At 39.7% G+C, this 21,257-nt stretch overlaps 1 protein-coding gene across 17 annotated transcripts in view; it reads right to left on the bottom strand.

Moving 5' to 3' along the window:
* SEMA4D (semaphorin 4D) overlaps positions 1 to 21,257 on the bottom strand; it is a 95,749-nt gene that overhangs the window by 23,062 nt on the left and 51,430 nt on the right. For 16 of the 17 annotated variants that reach the window (XR_003995001.1, XR_004389867.1, XR_003995002.1 and 13 more), the window contains exons 2-11: positions 17,967 to 18,030; positions 11,650 to 12,041; positions 9,493 to 9,638; positions 8,248 to 8,310; positions 5,739 to 5,837; positions 4,458 to 4,551; positions 3,395 to 3,508; positions 2,311 to 2,462; positions 663 to 838; positions 400 to 556 (exon numbers count right to left, since the gene is read on the bottom strand). Coding sequence is in view for 13 of the 17 variants with exons in the window: in XM_030511605.1 (XP_030367465.1) it covers positions 400 to 556; positions 663 to 838; positions 2,311 to 2,462; positions 3,395 to 3,508; positions 4,458 to 4,551; positions 5,739 to 5,837; positions 8,248 to 8,310; positions 9,493 to 9,638; positions 11,650 to 11,743 (1,095 nt within the window). In the remaining 4 variants the exon portion in view is untranslated. Of the gene's footprint in view, positions 1 to 399; positions 557 to 662; positions 839 to 2,310; positions 2,463 to 3,394; positions 3,509 to 4,457; positions 4,552 to 5,738; positions 5,838 to 8,247; positions 8,311 to 9,492; positions 9,639 to 11,649; positions 12,042 to 17,966; positions 18,031 to 18,913; positions 18,932 to 21,257 lie in introns of those variants that run through there. The other variant, XM_030511608.1, reaches the window with a different exon arrangement.

The raw sequence follows: 21,257 nt of genomic DNA, 5'->3' as shown, positions 1-21,257 counted from the left end.
CACTATGAACATGTTGGTTTGCAGGCAATGCATGGTACTGGACAAACCTGCTGAACCCACTCAGACAATACAATGTTTGCTGTACTTCTGTTCAACTGACCTAAAAAATATTTGACGTTGCCTAGTATACAATGACATTTATTTTGTCACTATAAAATTAGTAACAAAATCATGAAAATGAAAACCAGCAAATAACTCTACTGTAAACTTAGAAAACCCACTTTTGATTTCCAGAAACAAAGTTCAGAATAAATTGTATGAGTGTTTTTTCTACAAAGCCTTTAAAACAAGAAGTATCCAGGCCAGTTATCTAATATTTACTAGTTTCTTTAGTCCTGAGCATTAAAAAGAAAAGTCTTTTTTTTTTTTGTTATCAGATCCAATATTACACAAACTTACCGCACCAGGTCGAGGATGAGGAATTTCCCCATTGTATCGTACCCACTTTGTATGAGACTGTTCTACTGTAGCACTCTGCATGTATTTTCCTTTCGAGAAAACCTCTTCCACAGTAGACAGATTGTATGCACACACTGCTGACAGTCCCACGTTATTCCTAAAAGTTTAGAATGAAAGAAAGCAAACCACAGGAGCAATTATTACTTGCAGTAACTAACTGAGATTAAAAGTATTTATCCAGGAAAAGACTGTATCACACTTACAGTTGTGGTGTGAAGACTCCATATATCACTGGTTCCTTCAAAGTTGTAGACTTGAGAATAAAAACATCATTGATAATATTGAAAACTAAATTCTTGTCAGGGTTGGTACAAATCAATCTGGCCTTAAGAAAGGAAGTCCATTTTTTCTGCAAGGTCCTTAGTCCTCCTTGGTCCCTCTTTTGATATTAAAAAAAAAAAACAAAAAACAAAAAACAAAAAACAAATAAAAAAACCCACAACCAAAACCAAAAACCATAAATAAAAAGGTGTTTGTGAGGAGAATTAGCATCATTTTTGCGCTCAAGAATCACTGCTCTACAGCATGAAATTACCGAGCCCTGTTACTTTCTAACATTTCACCATCGGCACATTATGAAGTGTTAACACAGAAAAATAAAGAAGCCACAGGGAAATTGATCGATTCAACAAAAATGTTACAGAATGGTTTCTATCAGTGCACAGAGGGAAGATGAGATATGAGACTTATAGAAAGAACCATACTTCAGCAACACTTGAAAATTGAGATGAGTAAAGACTTCTTAGAACAAGTAAAATAAGTATAGAAGTATTATACCGTCCCTTAAGACAAGTAAGAAGCATTGCATTGTTCTGTGACATCTAAACTGTGATTTAAATTCTAATGTTATAATATGCACTTGAACTTGCCCGATATTAATAATTTCCTTCGAAGAAATGCAGCTATGGCTTAATTCTGCAAACAGTTACCACCTTTATTAAGGATTTGCAGGACCAAGACTTAAAGAAGTAAAGATAAAGTGATTAGAAATGTTTCAAAATATTTAGTACTCCAGTGGTAGCTCTGTTACTTCTCTTCAAAAAGCAGGCGATATTTGAACATTACTAATATTTCCCATATTCCCTATGGAAAGTATTAGAGGAAACCTGAAAAATTTAAGTATAAACGCTTATAGATTTGCAACCTGCCACTGATTCCCATGTCAGACAAACAGCAGCAATAAAGCTCTCATATTCCACGATACTCCCCCTTTAAGGAGTGCACAAGCTGCCAGTGGGCAAAGGGCCATAATAAGACTCACGTAAACCTGCCTCCAGCTGCTTGTTTAATGGAAATCTCAAGAGCACTAACTTGTTATTGATGTTTTGACTTCCACGTTTAAATATAAAACAGTAAGGTCAAAATAAAACATTTCAACCTCATCAAAATGAAACAGCTAGATAAATTTCCTGGTGGAAAAAAAATCCTGAGGAAATCGATACATTCCAGTAAAAAAGTTTTTGTTAAATCAGTATTTTCTACTAAAAAATAACCTCTTTCATCAGCAAGATTTTTAACTAGCACTCCTAAGTACACACTTGAATCAGCCTAATACACTGAGGTTTAAACACATCACGTGTGACAGAATCAGGCTGCTGGTGACCATTTTCCTTGAGGTTCTGGCAGCTCTAACAGCTTCAGGAAATTTTACCACTGTGCAAAATTAAATCAAGTATTTGCTCCTGAAGCAACAATAAGGCTTTCTCAGTTCCGAAGAACTGACTGAAACTGCTGATTCACCAAGTTTGACCACTTCAATTTAATTGGCAGCAAGTCCACAATAATAAATGCTATTTTAACACACACAAAATTCTAGTCCAATTAATAAAAGTAAATTGAACTACATCCCACCTTGCACACTCTAGCTATTCTCGGAATCATCAGTTTTCCAACAAATTCATACTCCACAGGCACCTCAGTGAAAAAGAAGTATATCTTGTCATCTTCTCCATCTGTACTGTTTCGGTCTGCTCTTATGACATCAGCAAAAACAAAATTGGGCTCTATAGATACAAAGAGAAGAATTTTATACTATACATGAGACTACTAACTTGATTCCCTCAATGACATTCTTGGAGTCCTCTTTCACCCAAACCTCACACCGCATATGGGCTCCCCAGTCACTGACTTGTCTACACAGTTTGCAGTTCATAGTATGAATAGCACTTCTAAAAAAAAAAAAAGAAAATAAAAAAAATAAAAAAAATAGAAATAGAGGAAAAAAACTCAACCCACAAACCCTACATGAAAGCACTGAGATACTTGACAGACCTCTATGGTCTGATACCTCATTACTTCAACGTTCTTTAGCCTCAAGTGCAGTTTTCTAGTGGGCCTGGAGAGGTACCCTCTCTTGCACACTGCTCCTCTATTTCAGCTATTAGTAGAAACACTAAAAATGACAGTATTGTTACAACACGTATTACAGAACTCAGCATTCTGTACTTTCTGGACATAATGCATCTCTTGCTTGCATGATGTTGGCCCTTTTTGGGGCCACAAACCTCTGAGCATTCACAAAATTTGGTGAAATCTGAAATTCAGGAACTGAAATCATCAGGAACCAGGATCAGCTCAATCTGAAAGCCTGTTAGAGACCAAAACCATTCTCCCCCTTACTGTATCATAACCATGCTGCATTACTGCAAGGATGAACAAGTAGATATAAAATAAACTGTAGCACTTTAACATCAAGTTGAAGCCTCTGTGGCTTAAAACCGTTTTCATTGTGAATGCTATAAAAATTCTGACATTTCAAAATAACATCTCTTGACAGACACGCGAGGGCACACCCTTACATACCAGTGAATGCCAGTATAACGATATCTTTGAGATACTAGACAACTGCCCCTTAACCCAGGTAAGACACTTAAATTCTGTGTGACACTGAAGAAGGAAAAAGAGTTTGGTTCAGACAGTTCTCATGCCCACTTACCATTAAGCCAAGGTATTGCATACTCTGTTCTGAGAGGGCTTTGATGGGAGTGCCGTGAAATGATAGGTTCGCTTCCCAAAAAATTGTAGGAAGTCCCGGAATAAAGCTCCTCATCTTTAACACAAGAACAAATATTTTAGATTTTCTTATGTACTAGATGTATGTACCCAAAAAGGGTAGATAAATATTTCAGGAGACTATGTAAGCTTAAACTTCCCACAAGAAAAGATAAACAAGGATTTCCTTTAAATTACCCCAGACTTGTCTTCTATGTTTACATTTCTCCTTACCATTCTCAAGGTTGACACTTCCACACTTGGGATTATTACTGCTCTAACACTGGCAACTGGCAAAAGTCAGCATTGTTTTTGTGGTACTTCAACACTTAACATGTAAACCTACACCTTACATACCAATATGAAAATTTACTTTAAAAATGACACAGAAGTTTTGCAACTATTTTACTCCCTCCGTGACATCATCATTCAAACTCAACTTTTAAGAATCTAGGCAACAGTGCATGGAGCATGTTCTTTCTTCCTTATTTCCCATTTTGTTTTACTTTGAGCTTCTCTTTTATGGTCTTGTGACACCAGGTTACAGCCAAGAACTCTGGTTTCGCCAAATCAAGATTGAGTAGTACCTAACCATGCAGAAATACACGCACAAATGTACTTCTCACTTCCCTATTCTGTCTCATGGATATGTCTTTGGGACAGCTAAAAAATTCTACTTGTTACATTTACTGGAATGACACTGATACTACATAGGTAGTCAAAGTACATTTAGACAACCTCAACTAAATAGATTAAACACCTGAAATTATAGTTTAGAAATTCATTTTTTAAAAAGTTGCTTACAAAATAAGAGAGTTTTAATTCCTCCTTTTAAGAAACATGCTAACGCTGACTATATAAGTATTTCAATGTCTACCTGAACACACAATAAAGATGTAAAAACATGGACACAATCTACCATTTCTATATTGAGAGCCTGCAGAATGACAGTGGAAAATATCAAACATTTTTATATATAATAAAGAGGCATTAAAGTCTGAACTTACCAACCATAACAGATGTGTAGCTTTGAGCAGGATCAAATGGACATCTGCCCTTACCGTCTTCATTTTTACCTCCAAGTTCAAATGAAATTAAATTCTGCAAAAAATTAAGTTGAAAACCACAGAACAACTGTTAGCACTTTTTCTTTCAGTTATTTCACTCGCAAAGGTAACTGAAAAAGTTAACACTAAATAACGGACCACGTCTGCAACTTCCAGCACTAAAGGCATTTTTGGTAAAATTATAAAAGGCAAATATGCATTTTCAGAAAACCTTATTGAGTCCAGCAGACAGAGAAGAAATGTGATCCTATGATTTGTGTGTGGAAGCAGAAAAGCACAGAAGATGAAAAGTTAAATCCAGACAGACCTCAAAAGAGGGCACTCAAAAAAGCCAGGCTGCAGGAAAGGCAGAAGTTAACTGATATATAGAAAGAACTGGCAATAACTGAATTAGCCTGCACAAAAATGGAGACGTTTAGCAATCAGGGAGGCTTTCTGAAGTAGACTTAGCCACTTTCAAGATGGGTCACAATCCAACTAAATTTCAGAAAGCAGAGTACTTCAGCTGCTACTTTACAAATCCCTTGAAAAATAAGGGAATGAGGATCACGAAGATGACTGTAGCCTCAGTACTGAGAAAATGATCAGTTACACTGTGTAATGAAGATATTGAAGGCTAAGGGCAATGACTTCTGGCAATGTTCCAGAGGTGATGGCAGGCTGATCTGCAGGCAGGGGAGTCAGAAAAGAACAATTACAAGATTTCTCAATTTCAGAATTGTTAAGAGCCACAGTAAGGCTAATAATACAAGAGTCAGCAGCAAGAAAGGGAGTTGATTTTGCGCCAAGACTTCACTCTGAAGCATTCAGCACTATGAAGCTGTGGCATAGCCAGGAGCGGAGACAAGACAAGCAGAGACATGAATCTGAGAAATTTCAAGGACGTTCAGTAATGGATAGAAGTCACAAAGAATGTAATTTCAGTTTTAGAAATTGCTTTTATGCTAACGCACAATACACAAAGAATTATGAAGGCTAAGAAGAAATAAATCCACAGTTAAACAAGGTGAATAAATAATTCAGTAAGTGCTTTGAAAAAGGAACAGTACAGTTTATTTCCATCCTCTATCGTTACTGTGGAACAGCGTAATAAATGCTCCAAACGTTACAACCAGCACTGAAATTGCAACAGTCTTTAGGAATGGAGATTAGCTCATTGTTTAAATGAGCTGCTTGTAAGTTACAGTTGTTACCAGCTCAAAACGATATGTACATTCTTACCAGGTAATCACATGTTGGCTGAAACGCGTTAGTTCCACACACGTAAAGAAAAGTATCGTTCAGCTGTTGCAACACACGCACGTAATTACGACACTCTGTCTGTAATAAAGCATGAGAAAAGGCTGATAAACCACAGCTTCCACGTTCCAACATAAATATACAAAAGTTGTGCTGTCAGCTCATCTGTTGCCGCTACTTATGCCACACCATAAAGCTGGGCAATACAATCAGCACTGGGACCCTTTTCCCTGAAATCTCCAGGAGCCGTGGTCCCCCAGCATCTGGTTTCCTACAGCTAGTAGTGCTCAGCTCCCTGAGTATACCTATCAGAGTAGCATGATCAAGTAACATACACTCAGCAAGGTACATCTCAAGTTGTTCCATGAAAGCACAAGCTCCAAAGACACATTCAATCCATGGGAATGCCTAGTTAAGCATGGAGTAAGTTTTAGACTTTGTCATCCCTTGTAAGCCTAGATGAAACAGTAAGTGACAGTCAAGGTTGATTCTTAAAAGAAACCTCTAATACCATTAAATTAGCTAGAAAGCTTTGTCACATATCTATTTTGCTGGTTTGGGGTTTTTCCCCCACCCAGTTCCTGATATCACTTGCTCTTTCATCCAAGGAAGCTTCTTCATTCCTTTGGCTCAGTAACAGAACAAGGAGTTTGAGCAAAGCCTTGAATAAAGGATACCATAAAGTTTCGGAATAACCACCAAGAAAAACAACTCTAAACACTCACTGAGAGAAAAAAAACGGTATCAACACCACCCCTTAATCCTTGGTGGTAACACAGCCAGGTACCACCACTGTACTGTAGTTTCATAAACTACTTATGCAAGAATAAGCACTGTTGTTGCTCTTCCTTCTTATGAGCCACACCAGGTACTTCTGTGACTGTATGGTGGGTTTGGTATGGCAGAAAACTAGGGATTAGGTGAGGAAGCTAAACTTTTTTCTGCCAGATGAGGTCCTTTCACAGCCGCATAAACGCCTTTTGCTGGCACTAAACAGTACAGGGGTGACGGGTGGGGGAGAAGATTGTCCATTTTAGTGTAAGAAATAGCAGTAGTGGCTTAATATCTTGACTCTTTTGAAACTACTGTACTATGCAAAACATCATGGCTACTATAAATGTGACTCACAAAGGTTGTGAGTACAGTGAAGGAAAAGTATGGATGGCAGTAAGCATAACTTGCTAAACTGTAGTCAGGGAAAAAGAAGAAGGTTCAGAGCGGTGGCAAAAGGCGTCTAACACCCCTTCTACCTAACACTAATAATCTCTGAAGAGAATTGGCAGAGATGCATGCATCACCCACTAACCTATATGCACGTGGGAGAAATTCACATTTCCCGTATTCAGTTGTGGATGTATGCGAATTTTATTACTAGTAAGCCCATCTAAACCTGGAGAACAGAAATGACACTCTCCACTGCCTCTTGAAGAGGCAGACAAGAAGGAAATGGCCCTTAAATACCAGCCACACTTCATGTTAGGATAATGTATTGATGGTTGTCAGTTGAAGGAAAGGCAGTAAACTGAGCCAAGGGAAAGAGAGCCCACTCCCATCTTGAGGAGCCCCACGAATGCAGGAGATCTATCAGCCCTGGATGCACACCTGGGATTTTATAACAGTGTGAACCAAAGAAGCTGTCAGGTTATGGGGTGCCAATGTCAAATCCTTGCAAGGGTAGCGTAGGACTGCTTTCTGTATTTGCAGGGCTTGCAGACTTCCACTTTCCAACCTGTGCTTAAAAGCCTGACCATCAGTCTTGCACAGCAAACCCTCACTTTACTGTATCACTAAATGAAGTGGTGCTACACATACAGTCAACTGCCTCAAGCAAACCATTTCCACAGAAAGTCAAAATCAGCAAGCCGGCCTGCTCACTGGCAATGGCGAGGAGTCTGTGGGACCCCAGGGGCTGAGCCGCCTGCACTGCCGAGCTGGCAGGAGACCAGGCTGCTCAGGTGCTGGGATGCTGCCTGAGCAGTCACACCAGCGAGGAGCTGCTGCCACAAGGGGTACATCCGCTGAGCACTAGAATAAGGATATATGTTGTTAGTGAACAGCAATGGCCTAATAAATGAACCCTATGCCCTAAAGCAAGGCAAACAAAATTATCAGTCATTTTCTGAAATCAAATGCTGAGGAAGAATTATTGCAGTAACAAAACACAACAGTTGCTATCAATTAGTGAAAGTAATGCTAGTTTATCATTTCAATAGAAAAACTCGTAGTATTAAGTACACATTAGGGTGTGTTCAGATTTTCAAACATTCAAATAATGTTCATCGGCAAAAAATAATTAGCTAAGAATGGAGGTGGGGGGAGGGTGAAGGGAGGGAAGACTAAGACTGTGGCCGTTTCCAGAACTCAAGTTAATTTAAAAATTTAGGTGATTACTTGAAAATTTTAATTTCAAACAGTTGGACCCTTCTTAAACATCACTCCTCTTGAAGTGTAATGTATAACATCTTTCCCAAAGTTCAATAAAAGTACGTACCTGTTCTGATTTGCCCTTGACTGCACATTTAGTCCTTTTATCCTCTGTGACCTTCCAGTGCAACTAAGTGAAAAAAAACAAGCAACAAAAAGGCTCATCCAAAGCACTTTAATTCAATGCAAGGTCTGAAGATCTTGCAGTAACACACAAAAAAGGCAATCCTAAAACTACCTGCAGCAAATGCAAGCCATTTTGCAAGGAGCTTTCAAAGGTTCAAACCTATTCTTTCCTGAAAAGGTGACACTTCAAATGCATGTGCCTTAACGGGGGCTAAACCACTGCTATTATCTTTTGGGTTCATCATGACCATGATGTTTCTCCTCAAATTGCTAATGAAGTTGCCATTACCATATGCATTAGGGAAATGCAACTGTAACTGCTTTAAGTACTTCTCCATTTTAAGTACTTCTCAATTTCATTCACACTTGAATGAAAGACACTTGAGGGGGGAGATGAAAGAAAATTTACCGGACCGATTTACACTATGTGGAGAAGTACAACTTTGACAGTTACATGTACTCATAAAACAAGTTTTATACACTGGTGAAACTGCCCACCACCACCTGTGAACATGATGCCGTGCCTCTAAGCGTCAGCCTGTGCTGCTGATGGGATGAGAAGCAGCAGCCTGGGAAGGACTGGAAACAATACAATATTAGCAGACCTCTGCATGGGCTCATGTACTCTGAGAAGCCAACGTCAGCACATCCAGAGTACTTCTCTGAACAAGCTGAATCAGACGTGTCTGCACCACCGCTTGCTGTGCAGACACATCTAGAGACACAAAACAGAAGCTGAAACTGAAAGGACAGGGCCTTCATTTCAGGTGAAACACATCTGAAGCCTGCTACTCCCGAGCAAGCTCCAACTTTGCTTCTGTTTTGGATTAGATTACCATCTGATTCACAGAAGATGGCCCATTCCTGCTAATAAAAATATGCACAAAAACCACCATTACAGTTGATATCAAAGTCCCTCCAGTTCAATATCCTGTCGCCAGGAAGAAAACACCTAAGGAGACCTCTAATTACTTGTTTATATCCAACTTCTTTCTTCCTCTCATCTGATGGAATGTTTTACTCTACAGCCTCTTCCAGTAATAACACAGAAGTAGCCCACACATAGTATTTTCTCTTTTAGGTACATAAAGCCAAACCTAAAGTGCAGTGCTACTGATACCAGGACATGAAGCCAAATATGAAGTATTCTTTTTTTACATGGATGACAGTGTATTAAAAAGCATACCTCGTGCTGCTTTTCAGCAATATTCACTGCGTTTAATGCAAAGATCACTTCTCTGGCTCCTACATATAGAACATCTTTATCTTCACTTAACAGCAAGGTTGAATAGTTTGACACTTCTGATTCATGAAAATGTATGAGCTGGACCTCTGTTGAAATGAAGAATAGCACCACATGAAGAAACAGGATCACTTAGGGTCAAAGTTATGGGTCATTTTTCTAAGTTGTCTAATAGCTGTCTGATATCTTGGAAACAACAAAGGTTAGTTTGCACAACCATGTAACAGACAAGAAAGCTCTCAGCAGCTCAGTTCAGCATAAACGGAGCTCCCATCAACATTAAAATCACTGGTCCCCACTTTCTCATTCAATTTCAAATGCCTAAGCCTTTCCTCTTGTACTGATTCCTGTAACTCACATCTTCATATTTTTCTACCTGTTAATTCCCTTTTGTCTAATCTTCCATCTTACACCTACTGTTAGGTCCTTCATCACCTTTTCCCTGCCACATACCTACCCTCCTGTGGAAAATGAGCTCAGTCACTACATCCCTTGCAAGTGCCCCAAACAAATCTCACAGAAAATTGTGCGCCTTAAAAGACAACACTTCAGCATAGCAGAAAGAAGACACAGAAGCTAAAAAGGAACAATTTACAGGAGATCAATAAGCTGATGTTGGAGACCAAAGACGAAGCACACATGATGAAGTAACACTAGGGAAAAATCAAGATGAAAAGGAATAAGATCAAAGGGAGAAATGAGGGAAAAGGCAGTGGAATGAGGAATTATGAAGACTGTAACAGAATGACTTGGAGAAAGATGATACAAAATGACTAATACACAAGAATACTTTTTCTGCATGTACAGCCATAATGGAAAAATGACTGAAAGCTTGGGGGACTGCATTTTGTGCAAGAGACTACCACAATAATTAAGTGTGGCTTTTTAAGAAACAGGCAGAAAATTATGTATTATTGCTCCCAATTCTAACATTAGAAATTGCATTTTCAACTGTAATACTGCAGAAGCATTCTTTTTAAACTAGATTCTCAGGCATGCAATTTTAAAAATCTTTTACTTGCTAGGAAAATTTTCCCTAAATGGATGAACTGGTTCATACCACTCTACATGTTCATTCCTCCACTGAACTAAGTTCCCTCTCCTGTTCAAAGCAGGCTTCCCATGTTTAAATGCAACAATCTTCAGCAGAAAGAGACAGAGATAAATAGTAAGAATGAAAATAAATTCCATTCATTTTCAGCAATTTGGGTGCGAGTCTACAGTGTGTTACCATAATGCCATAAAACAACACCTTGCCAAATTTTTACTATTATACAAGATAGGAGCATCAAGGAGTGTAAACAAGAACTACAAGCCTTGTCTAGACCATTCTTTCCCAAAAGCTACATCAGCAACTCACTAACTGCTGTACCAATAAACAGGCAAAACACTTTCTAACAGTCATCTCAAATAAGCTTACTATATTCTCTATCTCCATCTGTTTTTTCCTATACTGCGACTGCTCAGTATTTAACTGCCTTATTTAGGGCTGTTTCTTCACACCGCCCACATACTTGTTTGGTTTTGAACAAACAGTTACAGCACACTTGAGTAAGTAATCGTTGCTAACTAACTAGTAGTAAAGGAGGACCCAAACACAAAACCTTGTAAAATGTATTCATGCCACATGCGGGGTGTGTGGGGTGTGAAGTAATTCACAAACAGCAGCAAGTAACTACTTTTTAGTCCTTGCTCTAGAGGTCTCTTCAGATACAGGCTAAATTATTAAACCAAAAGCTAAAGGATTTTCTGATCCCTATTACTTCCCTTTGCGCAGAGAGAAGAGAGAATCCTTTAGCTTTGTGTTTTTCTCTTAAAGCAAGCTTCGGCAGCAGGATCCTTCAGCTGAGAAAGCCAAAATCAAATTTTCTCCTTTAAAAACCTCTGTTTTCAGATCTGCTTGGAGGACCCGAAAGAACCTCAGTTAACCCAGTGCCTGAGTCACTTTTGAATATTCTTGTCCTAAGCACTTCATAAGATGAGCAAAGCGAGCAACACCTGACCAAACTCACAGCAAGCAGCCTGAAGAACATACAGCCTCAACAAGTTTTAGACCCGTGGCAATGTACCATATCACACCACTAAAGTTTCTCTTCTTACCTCTGTGTTCCCAAGTGATCCTCGGTACTGGACCAAACGCTATTGCTACTTCCAGTAACAAACCCCAAACTGCATAAAAAGCACACAGAGCCATCTTCAGTGTCCTTGCTCTTTGGGGCTCCTCGGATAACAGCAGCAGGTAGCGTTTTGTTGGCAGAAGAAACGTATATCCCAGGGACTATTAGAGACCAGGCATTTCAGACCTTGAGATCAGTGCAACAAGGCAGTCTGGAACAACTGTACAAGTACGTGCTCTTCAGCAGATCACTTCAAGGGAATGCACATTTTCCAGGATGCTGCATACAGAGACTGCCCACACTCTCCACAGGCTGTGTAGCTGCTGAGAAGTGCGACTGAGCGCATTCTTCTGTTTTGCTGCGGAATAAATGATGCTGTGGGGAGAGGAGGGAAGCGAGAAGTAGAAGAGAAGGCAAACAGAGTACTGCCAAAAATAGCACATTGTATGCACTGATCTTGCAATACTTCTACAGCTGTCTGCATAGTTTAATTTGGTTAGAGAGTGCATTAACTGGTGAAAATACAATTCTTGAAAACAAGTCACACATTACACAGCAAATAGGCAACAGTTTAAAGGAATCACTTCAATCTAGAGCACCAGCTGTCAATATTCTGAACTGCCACTTAAGTTTAATGCACAATTTGAGTCTACATATTTTCTTTTAATAGCAGGTTGAAGAAAATCCCACTTCTCTGATAAATGATAAAGATAAAAATCACCATGACTAAGTTCAGACAGCAAAGAACATGAGAAGTGCAGCAGTCATCTTAAGCATCAGTTACACAAACCTGCCTCACCTCTTCACCTCCCATCCTTGGGATCTTAGGAACAGAAGCACCATTTTTAGCAACGTCTTGTCATGTTACTAATGTACTCAAGGTGTGTGGGGGCAGAAAGTAAGACAGCTACAGAAACAAAGACCTAATGCACTGCCTACAAAAATAAAGGGAGAAAATGCTTAAATACTAAATCTGCTAGATAGTCCTATGAACATCATTCTGCCTCCAAGCCACCCATTACTCAGGCCCCTCAGCAATCCACAAAACAATTCACTGCTTTTGAACTGTGATACCCAGAGGTTATCCAGCATAGGGCAAAGGGAGAGTTAGTAGTATTCAAGAGGAATGGGGCAGCACTTGACGAGAACAGAAGTGAAAACTAAGGTGAGCTGCAGCAAAAAAGTCACCAAGGACAAGCATGATGCTCACAGCCTCTCTGGGAGGGAAAGGCCTCATGCTTGAGCAGGCAAAGGCAAGGAACCTCTGCGAAATGCAGCCAGCAGATCTGCTACAAACACAGAACTCATGTGGCTGAGTAGAAGATGGACAAATACAGTAGAAGCTTTTACACCTGGTTTACCAAATGATCACAGGGAAGGTTTAGAAAAGAAAAAAAGGAAAGGAAAAAACCCAAACTTATTCCTACACATCTTTTGTCTGCTAAGAAAAAAAACCCACACATCACAACTTGCTCAAGCTAAACCTGCGACTTAATTTTTTTTTTAATTTTTTTTTTTTTACTTTTGATGAACACTTTGGATCAGATCCAACTGTTTGTAACACATCAGATTGGTTTTTAAGGTGGGGTATTTTCAGTTAAGCTTACTAGGCTTGTTTGTCTATGTCGCACCCTTCCTGTTTATCATCGTACATAAGCAATTCCATGATTTGCTCTCCAACATGTTAAAAAGTACCCACTCATCAGGATTGCAAGGTATCACACAAGCATATTCTGAGGCAAACAGCTTTACAGGTAAGTATTTAAAGAGTGAACAGTAGTTCAATGATTAAGTTCAAGGCAATTTAGCAGTTATATTTTAATGGAAATGTAAGGTGAAAAACAGCAGTTTGAAGAAAGATCTTTGAGCCATTATTTCTACACAGTCCTAATCTTTTCTTTCATGTCACCTTTTGTTACTGAAAACACTCCATGTAATAATCAATTCCCAGCTAACTCTTGATTTCTCTTTTTTTAAAGAGACAGCCAGAACATCACTATGCAGCATCAGTCCCAATGATAAGCAAACATTTATGTACAGAACCATATGGTAGGAAGTCTTCAGAGAAGGCTTCCCAGATCCTGTAAGTTTTCTGGACTTCCAAAATAGGATTGGCAAACCTATGCCCTTGTAAAGGAAAACTCTGAGTATCCCTACAGCCACGGTTACACTCCTAACCCACCTACACCTACCTCAGAAAATGCAAAATTACAACAAAGTCTGAAACCTATTACATTACCTTTGGAAGAGGACAGGTGGTCTGGTTGGATTAGTTAGTGCCTACTTTGCTGAAGCAGAAATCTGTTATTTATTCCCACTGTACAGGTTTCCAAGACATGCTCTTTTTCACATTAGTAAGATTGATTTGTGGGACATTATTTGTCAATCTACAGCAAAATTCTGCATGTTAGAAAAAAAGGAGTGAGCCAAACTACAATGAACGTTACGTGCCCAATCGTGCAAGATCCACTTTGTTTTCATTCCTATTACTTTAAATAGAGATGAAAATGCACTCAGGACCTTGTCCTTTAATTTAGCCTTCAATCTAATTACTTTCCTTCACACACACACATACACACACACACCCCCCCTTTCCCTGTGCTGAAAATTATCTGGAATAACTCCTTCACTGACATGCACTGGGAAGTCATCCATAATATGAATCTTTTTTTATATAACACAAGGGGTGGAAGGATTGGAGGGGGGAGGCCCAGACAATGTCCTAATTTCCAGGTTAGCTCAGTTCCATCAGTTTTCACTGGCTTTGATTAGGTTTGAGGGCTTTGCATTTCCGAAAAGTTAGGTCTCCTAATGCTTTTGGTTCTACTCGTAAAAATGAGCCACACTCTGCTTGAAAACAAGAACATTTAACAAGACCGGAAAGAAACTTGAAATGCTTAGTTACATAATTAAACTCTTATTAAAGTGACCACAAGTCTACTTTTCTGTTTTCTGTAAAGCTGTTGAAAATTTTCTGAAGTACATTTAAACCAGTAATTTTAATTTAGGCACTCTGCTGAGGATGATTTTAAATCAACGTAAAATGAAAAACTAGAGCAAAATAGTATGTACGCTACTTGCATCAGTTCTCCATAATGCTTGTATTTGTGTATTTGTGGCGACTGAAAACAGGGCAACTATAGAAGAATAAAACAATCAACAGAGCTTCTGTCAGTTTGGCAGAGCACAGCTGGAAGTTCAGAGCTGTGAACATTCCCACTGACATGAATAATTTGAGTGTACAGGCGCAGAAACAGGAAGACACAAATTTCTGCTCTCTCAAAAGAGAAAACTCCGAACTATTACAAAGAAAAATTTCAGGCTGCCTAAGTGCTAATACAGAATACTAGCACAAATTCTGAAAGCAGGGTGCTGTGATGGAGTATCCTGACTGTTACCACCATCAAAAACCATCTGGCTCTCACATCGTCTGTGTCAGTGGGCATCAAAGAAACAGCGCTCGGGCCCACCTTCTAGAAAAGTGCAAAACGCTAGCCTCACAATTGGAGAAGCTGGAAAATCTGCAATGGGGAGGCGACTGCCATCTTTCTGATCCTCCAGGGCACAGAGGCAAAGTAAGCACAAAGAAGTATTTGTGAAAAAAAGATTTAACCTTTCACAGATGTCAATTCAGAAACCCTTATTAGTACCGAATTAATTTTTTGTAAGTAATAAAATGCAACAGCAAAACCCCGGAGGTCCATGTCTTCTTCCCCAGTCAGCATGGCAAAGCTGGATTCAAGTGTGCATCTTGTACACACAATACTTGCAAAAGCTATCTAAATTCTGGAATTTCAAAGTCAGGAAATGCCCAATTTTGCAACCCTGGTTTTGAAATTGTTTATTCTTCTAATAAATACTTAGCTGCATTGTGCAACTTCTGAATTCTGCTCAGCGTTACACAAAATGCTTAATAGATCTATCTTTATCTTCTCTATGAAGGTAAAACTGAATGAGAATTTACTGACACAGCTGCAGCAGTTAGCATTACAGTTGGGATCCTTTCGATTACCAAGAAAAAATCATTAGCATTATACAGAGTATGCAGCCTCTCCCTGCAGAAAGCCAGATGGGCACTGGCACTCCTGACCTAATCCCATCACTCTTTCCATGATTCCTGAGCCACACCAAGCATCCACATAATTTCATTTTCCTCCCATTTTGTACTGCACTTTATCTTCCTCACTAGGGTTATCTTTTCTTGCAATCCCCCACCTACTCTGTGGTTACGCTCCCATCTATGCTGCCGCCACCACCTCCTCCCGAGCACAAGCAGTACACAACTGTATGAACACAAGACTGCCAGACAAAAGACCACCTTCTTCTGGGCTGGAAGGAAGACTTTCTAACATACATACTTCCCTAGCTCTGCACAAAATCATTTCCACACCACTTGCTGTCCTAGCACAGCAAGCAAGGGCCTCACAGTAAGCAACAACTGACTGCAAGGCATCTCCCTTTCCACCACCAGGAGCAAAAACCCAAGGCAGCGTTTTCCAGGCAGCCTACCCTGCTATTTTTAGATTAAAAAAAAATATATATACTCATTTGTAAAGCTCATAACTAACTACGATGAGAGATATGAAGTTCAATCTGCAGAGACAGGCAAATTCATGAGCAAATTGCTTCTTCCAGCAGAAAAAGGAGGGAGTTAAAGGATTTATGCCCTCCATCAGAGGGCATAAATTGCAAGTTGTCCCAAAATAACTTCCTTTAAAGGCTCTTGAAAGCTTTAACAGAATACAGACCTGCTTCAATGATGCCTATTTGATTAAAAAAAAAATATTTTAAGGCTTCACAAATGGAAAAAACAAACCACCGAAGTCCCAGTGTGATGTTTTGCTCAAACCTGATTTTTTCAATTTGCCCACAGTTTTGTTTCCAAAAATAGAAGAAAAAGTTTGCAATGCTTGTATTTTAAGTAATCAGAATTACACAGTAAGAACTATGCAAGTTACCTTTGACAGCTGAGTTTTATTTACATAGTTCATTTATTTTAGACTGGTAAGGACAAGCTAGATATATCCTTTGCTTTAGTTTCCACCCTTTCAAAACCTCAAGCACAAGGTTTTTAGACTACCTCATGAAAAATTATTTTCACAGTCTTTTTTGTATGATACAATATGTATGGACTTAGTTTCTGCTGAGTTAATTTAAAACCTAAACTTAGCAGACCAGCAGCCCTTTATGACTAACATATATGTAAAGCATGGGATTATTTACATTTCAAACTGTAACCAGTTATACTTTGTAGTTGCTAGGTGCTTACAAATTAGATGAAGCTTTTTAAGATAATTTGATATGGACTTTACCTCCACCACACAGTTTGCTGGAGGAAGTGCTCTAGTGTTAAAAGAGAATAAAAATTCTGAGGAAACCGAAATTCCCAGTTGTAGGCTGGAACCTTCTGTGGAGACAAACGTAATATTTTCCTGATTCTGCACAATATATGTGCCATCAAGTAGTACTCAGAAAACAAATATTTGAGCTTAAAGCAGAGAATATTTATAATCTAGGACTGAGTCGGTCAAAGTAATTTGAAGAAGCCTACTGGCAACTAATGGCAAAAATACTTGTGTGTCTAAATTAACAGGCGTGCAAGCTTTTAAATAAACTACCCTAGATGTCCTGCAATACTTTCAATACTCAAACGTCTCTGAAAGCAAGCCCTGTACCTGCTCACACACATAAACTGTGTAACACAGGAGAGCTGCAATCCTGAACTGGGACCTTTCAGTGGTAACTAAAGCATAGGTACACATCAGGACAAAGACGACAGTGTCTCTCTTTTACAAGGAGTCACATGGAAAAGCTGTGGGGTCATGGGTGCAAGTTACTGCTGGGGAGATTCTGACTGGTCGCAAGAGGAAAGTTTTTCCCAAAGAGAACAATCAGCCACTGGAGTGACCTCCCCAGGGAAGTGGTGGATTCCCCAGCACTGGGCACTTGTAAGATTCGGCTGCAGAGGGTGCTGGGACATCTAGTCTAGAAAGGTGGGATGAGATGATTGCTCAAGTCCCTTCCAACCTGGTATTCTATGATACAGTATGCTCCAGAGTAAAAAAGTCCCTTTTCTGGTAAGTTTCTTGAGAAGCATTCTGGTCTTGAAGCAACACAAAACAACATATCAAGCTTATCATTAAATCCTTACTTAAGTTTTTCCATATGAATTAAGTCCCTAGTGTTCTTGCAGTGTTCTTTTACTAACAAAGACACCTGTAATACCCCCATCACAAATCCAACACAGCCCCCTTGCTGGGGAGGGAAGTGGGGAGATACCCCTCATTTCACTGTACATACCTGCCACCTCTTGGATCCTCCCGCACACCCCTGGAGTTGGAAAGCAGTCAGAAACACGTCCTTCCTGTAGAGAGATGAGAAACAGGGTTTGACATCGTTACCACATAAACCCAAAGGGCAAGTTCTGATATGGGAATTATAATAAATCCTCCCCCAAAAGTCTGGCTTTTAATTCCCAGATTACCAGGGCAGACAGTTTCTGACAGAAGCCAGAACTGACACGGCTGAATCCAATGAGCCAAGATCCTGATACTGCACTTAACACAAAAATCTATTAAGCAGTCCTGATAAAAACACACCCACCAGCCCTTTTCAGACTCAATTTGTTTCCTCTAACCTAAGCTGACTGGTAACTACTTAGTATAAAATTATTCAGCATTTGCATTGCAGTAGCAATTACTGATCCTGGCAAAAGCCTGGCACCCTTCTTACACTGGTACGGGACATACAAAGAAAGCTCAGAAAGGTTAAACACCAGCCAGCCCTGCAAACTTTTACTAAACCTTTACTAAATCCATACAAAGCAGTTCAAACACTCCTGCATTACCAAACAACCTCAGTAATGCAGAAGTCTTTGAACTGCTTTGCACAAGCTTAGAAACAGAATATCTGGATATTTATGATGAAGCTTTGCATGTTTGTGTTTAATTTGGTGTAATCAAAGGAAAACAGTAGCCCACCCTGAAGTAATCTCAACAAGGCACACAACACATTTATCCCAACACTATTCTAGGTAACATTCTTCTAAATATACAGACTTATAACACTGTTACATCAGCTTTTTCTTAGCATATATACTACCTACTGATCACCCAACTGCTTTTAGAAGGGTGTGAGCTACCTAAAGGGATAGCATTTTTCAAATGCAAGTCACGCAGGTCTGATCTGGATTTCACTGAAGTCAAGAGCAGGGGATTCCCACAGATCCAAATGGGAGGAGGGTGCACCTGAAACAAGTTTCCATCGAGCATCTGAAGACTTGATCCTTGATCCACAAGATTGTAATGAAAGGCTCACAAGACAGAAAGCCCCAAAACAAACAGGCCAGATGAAGTTACAAGGAACAGCTCAATTTTGCAGGTCTCTAAGAAAAGAGAGAGTCTATACAGGGTCTTTTCAATGGTGTAGTAGCTGCCCTTCAACTGTCTTCACTGTCTCAAACAGTGCACATTTTGTGGCTGCCAGTACAGTAGCAGGTATCACACAGGTACATCAAAACCCACTCTGCTTACAATAAAAATCTCAAAACCTTTTGCATCTTTTGTGTTACAGAGAGTGGGATCTCATCTGACTCTACCCACAGTGTTTTTCCAACAAGATACCTCATTGAAAGCCATAGGCCATCTATGCTATTACCCACTGAATATATTTCATATACTAGCAGGATACAAATGACTTATTTTTGCTGTAAAAGCAACCATCTACCTTTCATTCTGCAGAGAAAACAGAGCAGGCAAACTGTGAATCATGCACCAGTTATGAAGCTTTTCATGAGCCAGCTTACACCAGATCGTCCCTATGGCTGTAGCTACTCAACAGTTGACTGGAGAGTTAAAATTTACAAAAATTGCTGCTTGCCACAAAAGGCCATCAGCAACTACAGTCACTATCACTAAACGGAGTTTTTGGATCCTAGTGTGCTTCCTTACGGCTTTCTGCTTGCAGAGCAAACAAATCTATAATCATCCATTTTAGCTGCAGGTACCTTACATGGAAAATAAAATTCTCTTTTAGCACTTCAGAGAAAAGACTTCTAGCAGCCTGTGGCTTGTACAAGCACTTTCATTTTAACAAAGCACATCTACATAAATAGCTCACAAAACCCCTTGCAACAAATTAGCTGACCTGCAAATTTCATTAGCTCTCCAAACAGCCTACTGTGGACATTTCTACATCTCCACAAGAGGCTCCAGGTTTCTGAGCTAGGGCTTGAGGCCACTGGGAACCTGAAAGCCAGATGGGCAGGTGGCTGGAGCCCAGGCTAGTTCTTGGCCAGCCCCTGGATCTCTGCAGAGGTGGGGAGAGGCAAAAGCAACACAAGGACTTCAAAAGTTGCAGCACCTTAGCTCAAAAGCTCGGCTCCCAAGAGTGGCACATCCCTCCTCGAACTGCCCCTTGGGAAGGGGCCACTAACTGTAGGTGTTTGGGGCAGAGAAGCCCACGGATGTGGGTCTGGGTACGAGGGCGGCCAGGCTCAGCTGAAGGGTGGTTTGCATGTAGGGACCAATTCCTCTCCTTTGATCACACTGCTGCTGGCTGACTGCCAGGACACCACCTGTAGTCACGCTACACACGAGTAACTACTCACAACTTGCCAAAAGCAATGACATAATTAAACTCTTTAATCCAACCAGGACTTGAGAACACAATTAACATCCATGTAAGCACTGCAGGTTTGCGGGCACCCTTCAAGTCCTCTTGTTTGACCCAAAGGCCCACAGTTGGTCCTTTAAAGCAGGCACTGCAGGAGCTCCCTAACAAAACTTACACACTGCTGGGTTTTACAAGTGAAAACTGTATTTCAGTTTTAATTTAAGGGTAATAAAAAGAAAACAACAAAACCCAAACCTTTTTCTTCTGGTAACAATTACTTTAGCTTAGGGGAAGGGTACAGGAACAACAAAAAAATTACACCATGAAAAGCTCATTATTTTGACAACTGTGACTAAGTCCTCAAAGATTAAAGAAAGCATCTACTGGATTATAAATGAAAGACAGCCTGGAATATATTATGTAGAATAACATGATAGTCACCTTAAGGAAAATTTTCATGAAAGAGCCACACTCCTTCATATATTTTTGCATATATTTATTTGAGGACTTTCTTCTAATCTGCCAAATTCCGAAGCACATTAGTCTATTACAAGGTACTTCTGGCTGTCACAGCCCACTTGTATTAAAAAAAAAACCAAGCCACCAAATGTAACTTGTACTACTTCCTTCTGCGTATCAATTACTATCCAGATCGGAAGCATTTCTTTAATCCACTATTCAAGCATATGCCTGCTGTAACCAGGTCCTAGGGATTCAAATGAGAAGGAGAAAGAAAATACAGATGAAAACTAGCTTATAAGCAAATTTTAATTCCTCAGAGAACTCTTTGGGAAAGCATGGAGGCAAATTTTAAGTTTAGGAATATATGTAGTATTGCAGCACTATTCACTGACCTTACCGGAATACAATTTCCAGATCAATATCTTGACGATTGCAACTAGAGGTATATTTGCTACCTTACCTCACATCAGGCACAACCTCTATGCGCTAGCCTTCTTAGAAAAACTATTTTAAACG

Source organism: Strigops habroptila, chromosome Z (assembly GCF_004027225.2).
Source record: "Strigops habroptila isolate Jane chromosome Z, bStrHab1.2.pri, whole genome shotgun sequence".
NCBI classification, from domain to species: Eukaryota; Metazoa; Chordata; class Aves; order Psittaciformes; family Psittacidae; genus Strigops; species Strigops habroptila.
The sequence above is the reverse complement of the archived record's forward strand: the minus strand, read 5'-3'. Positions and strand labels throughout refer to the sequence as shown.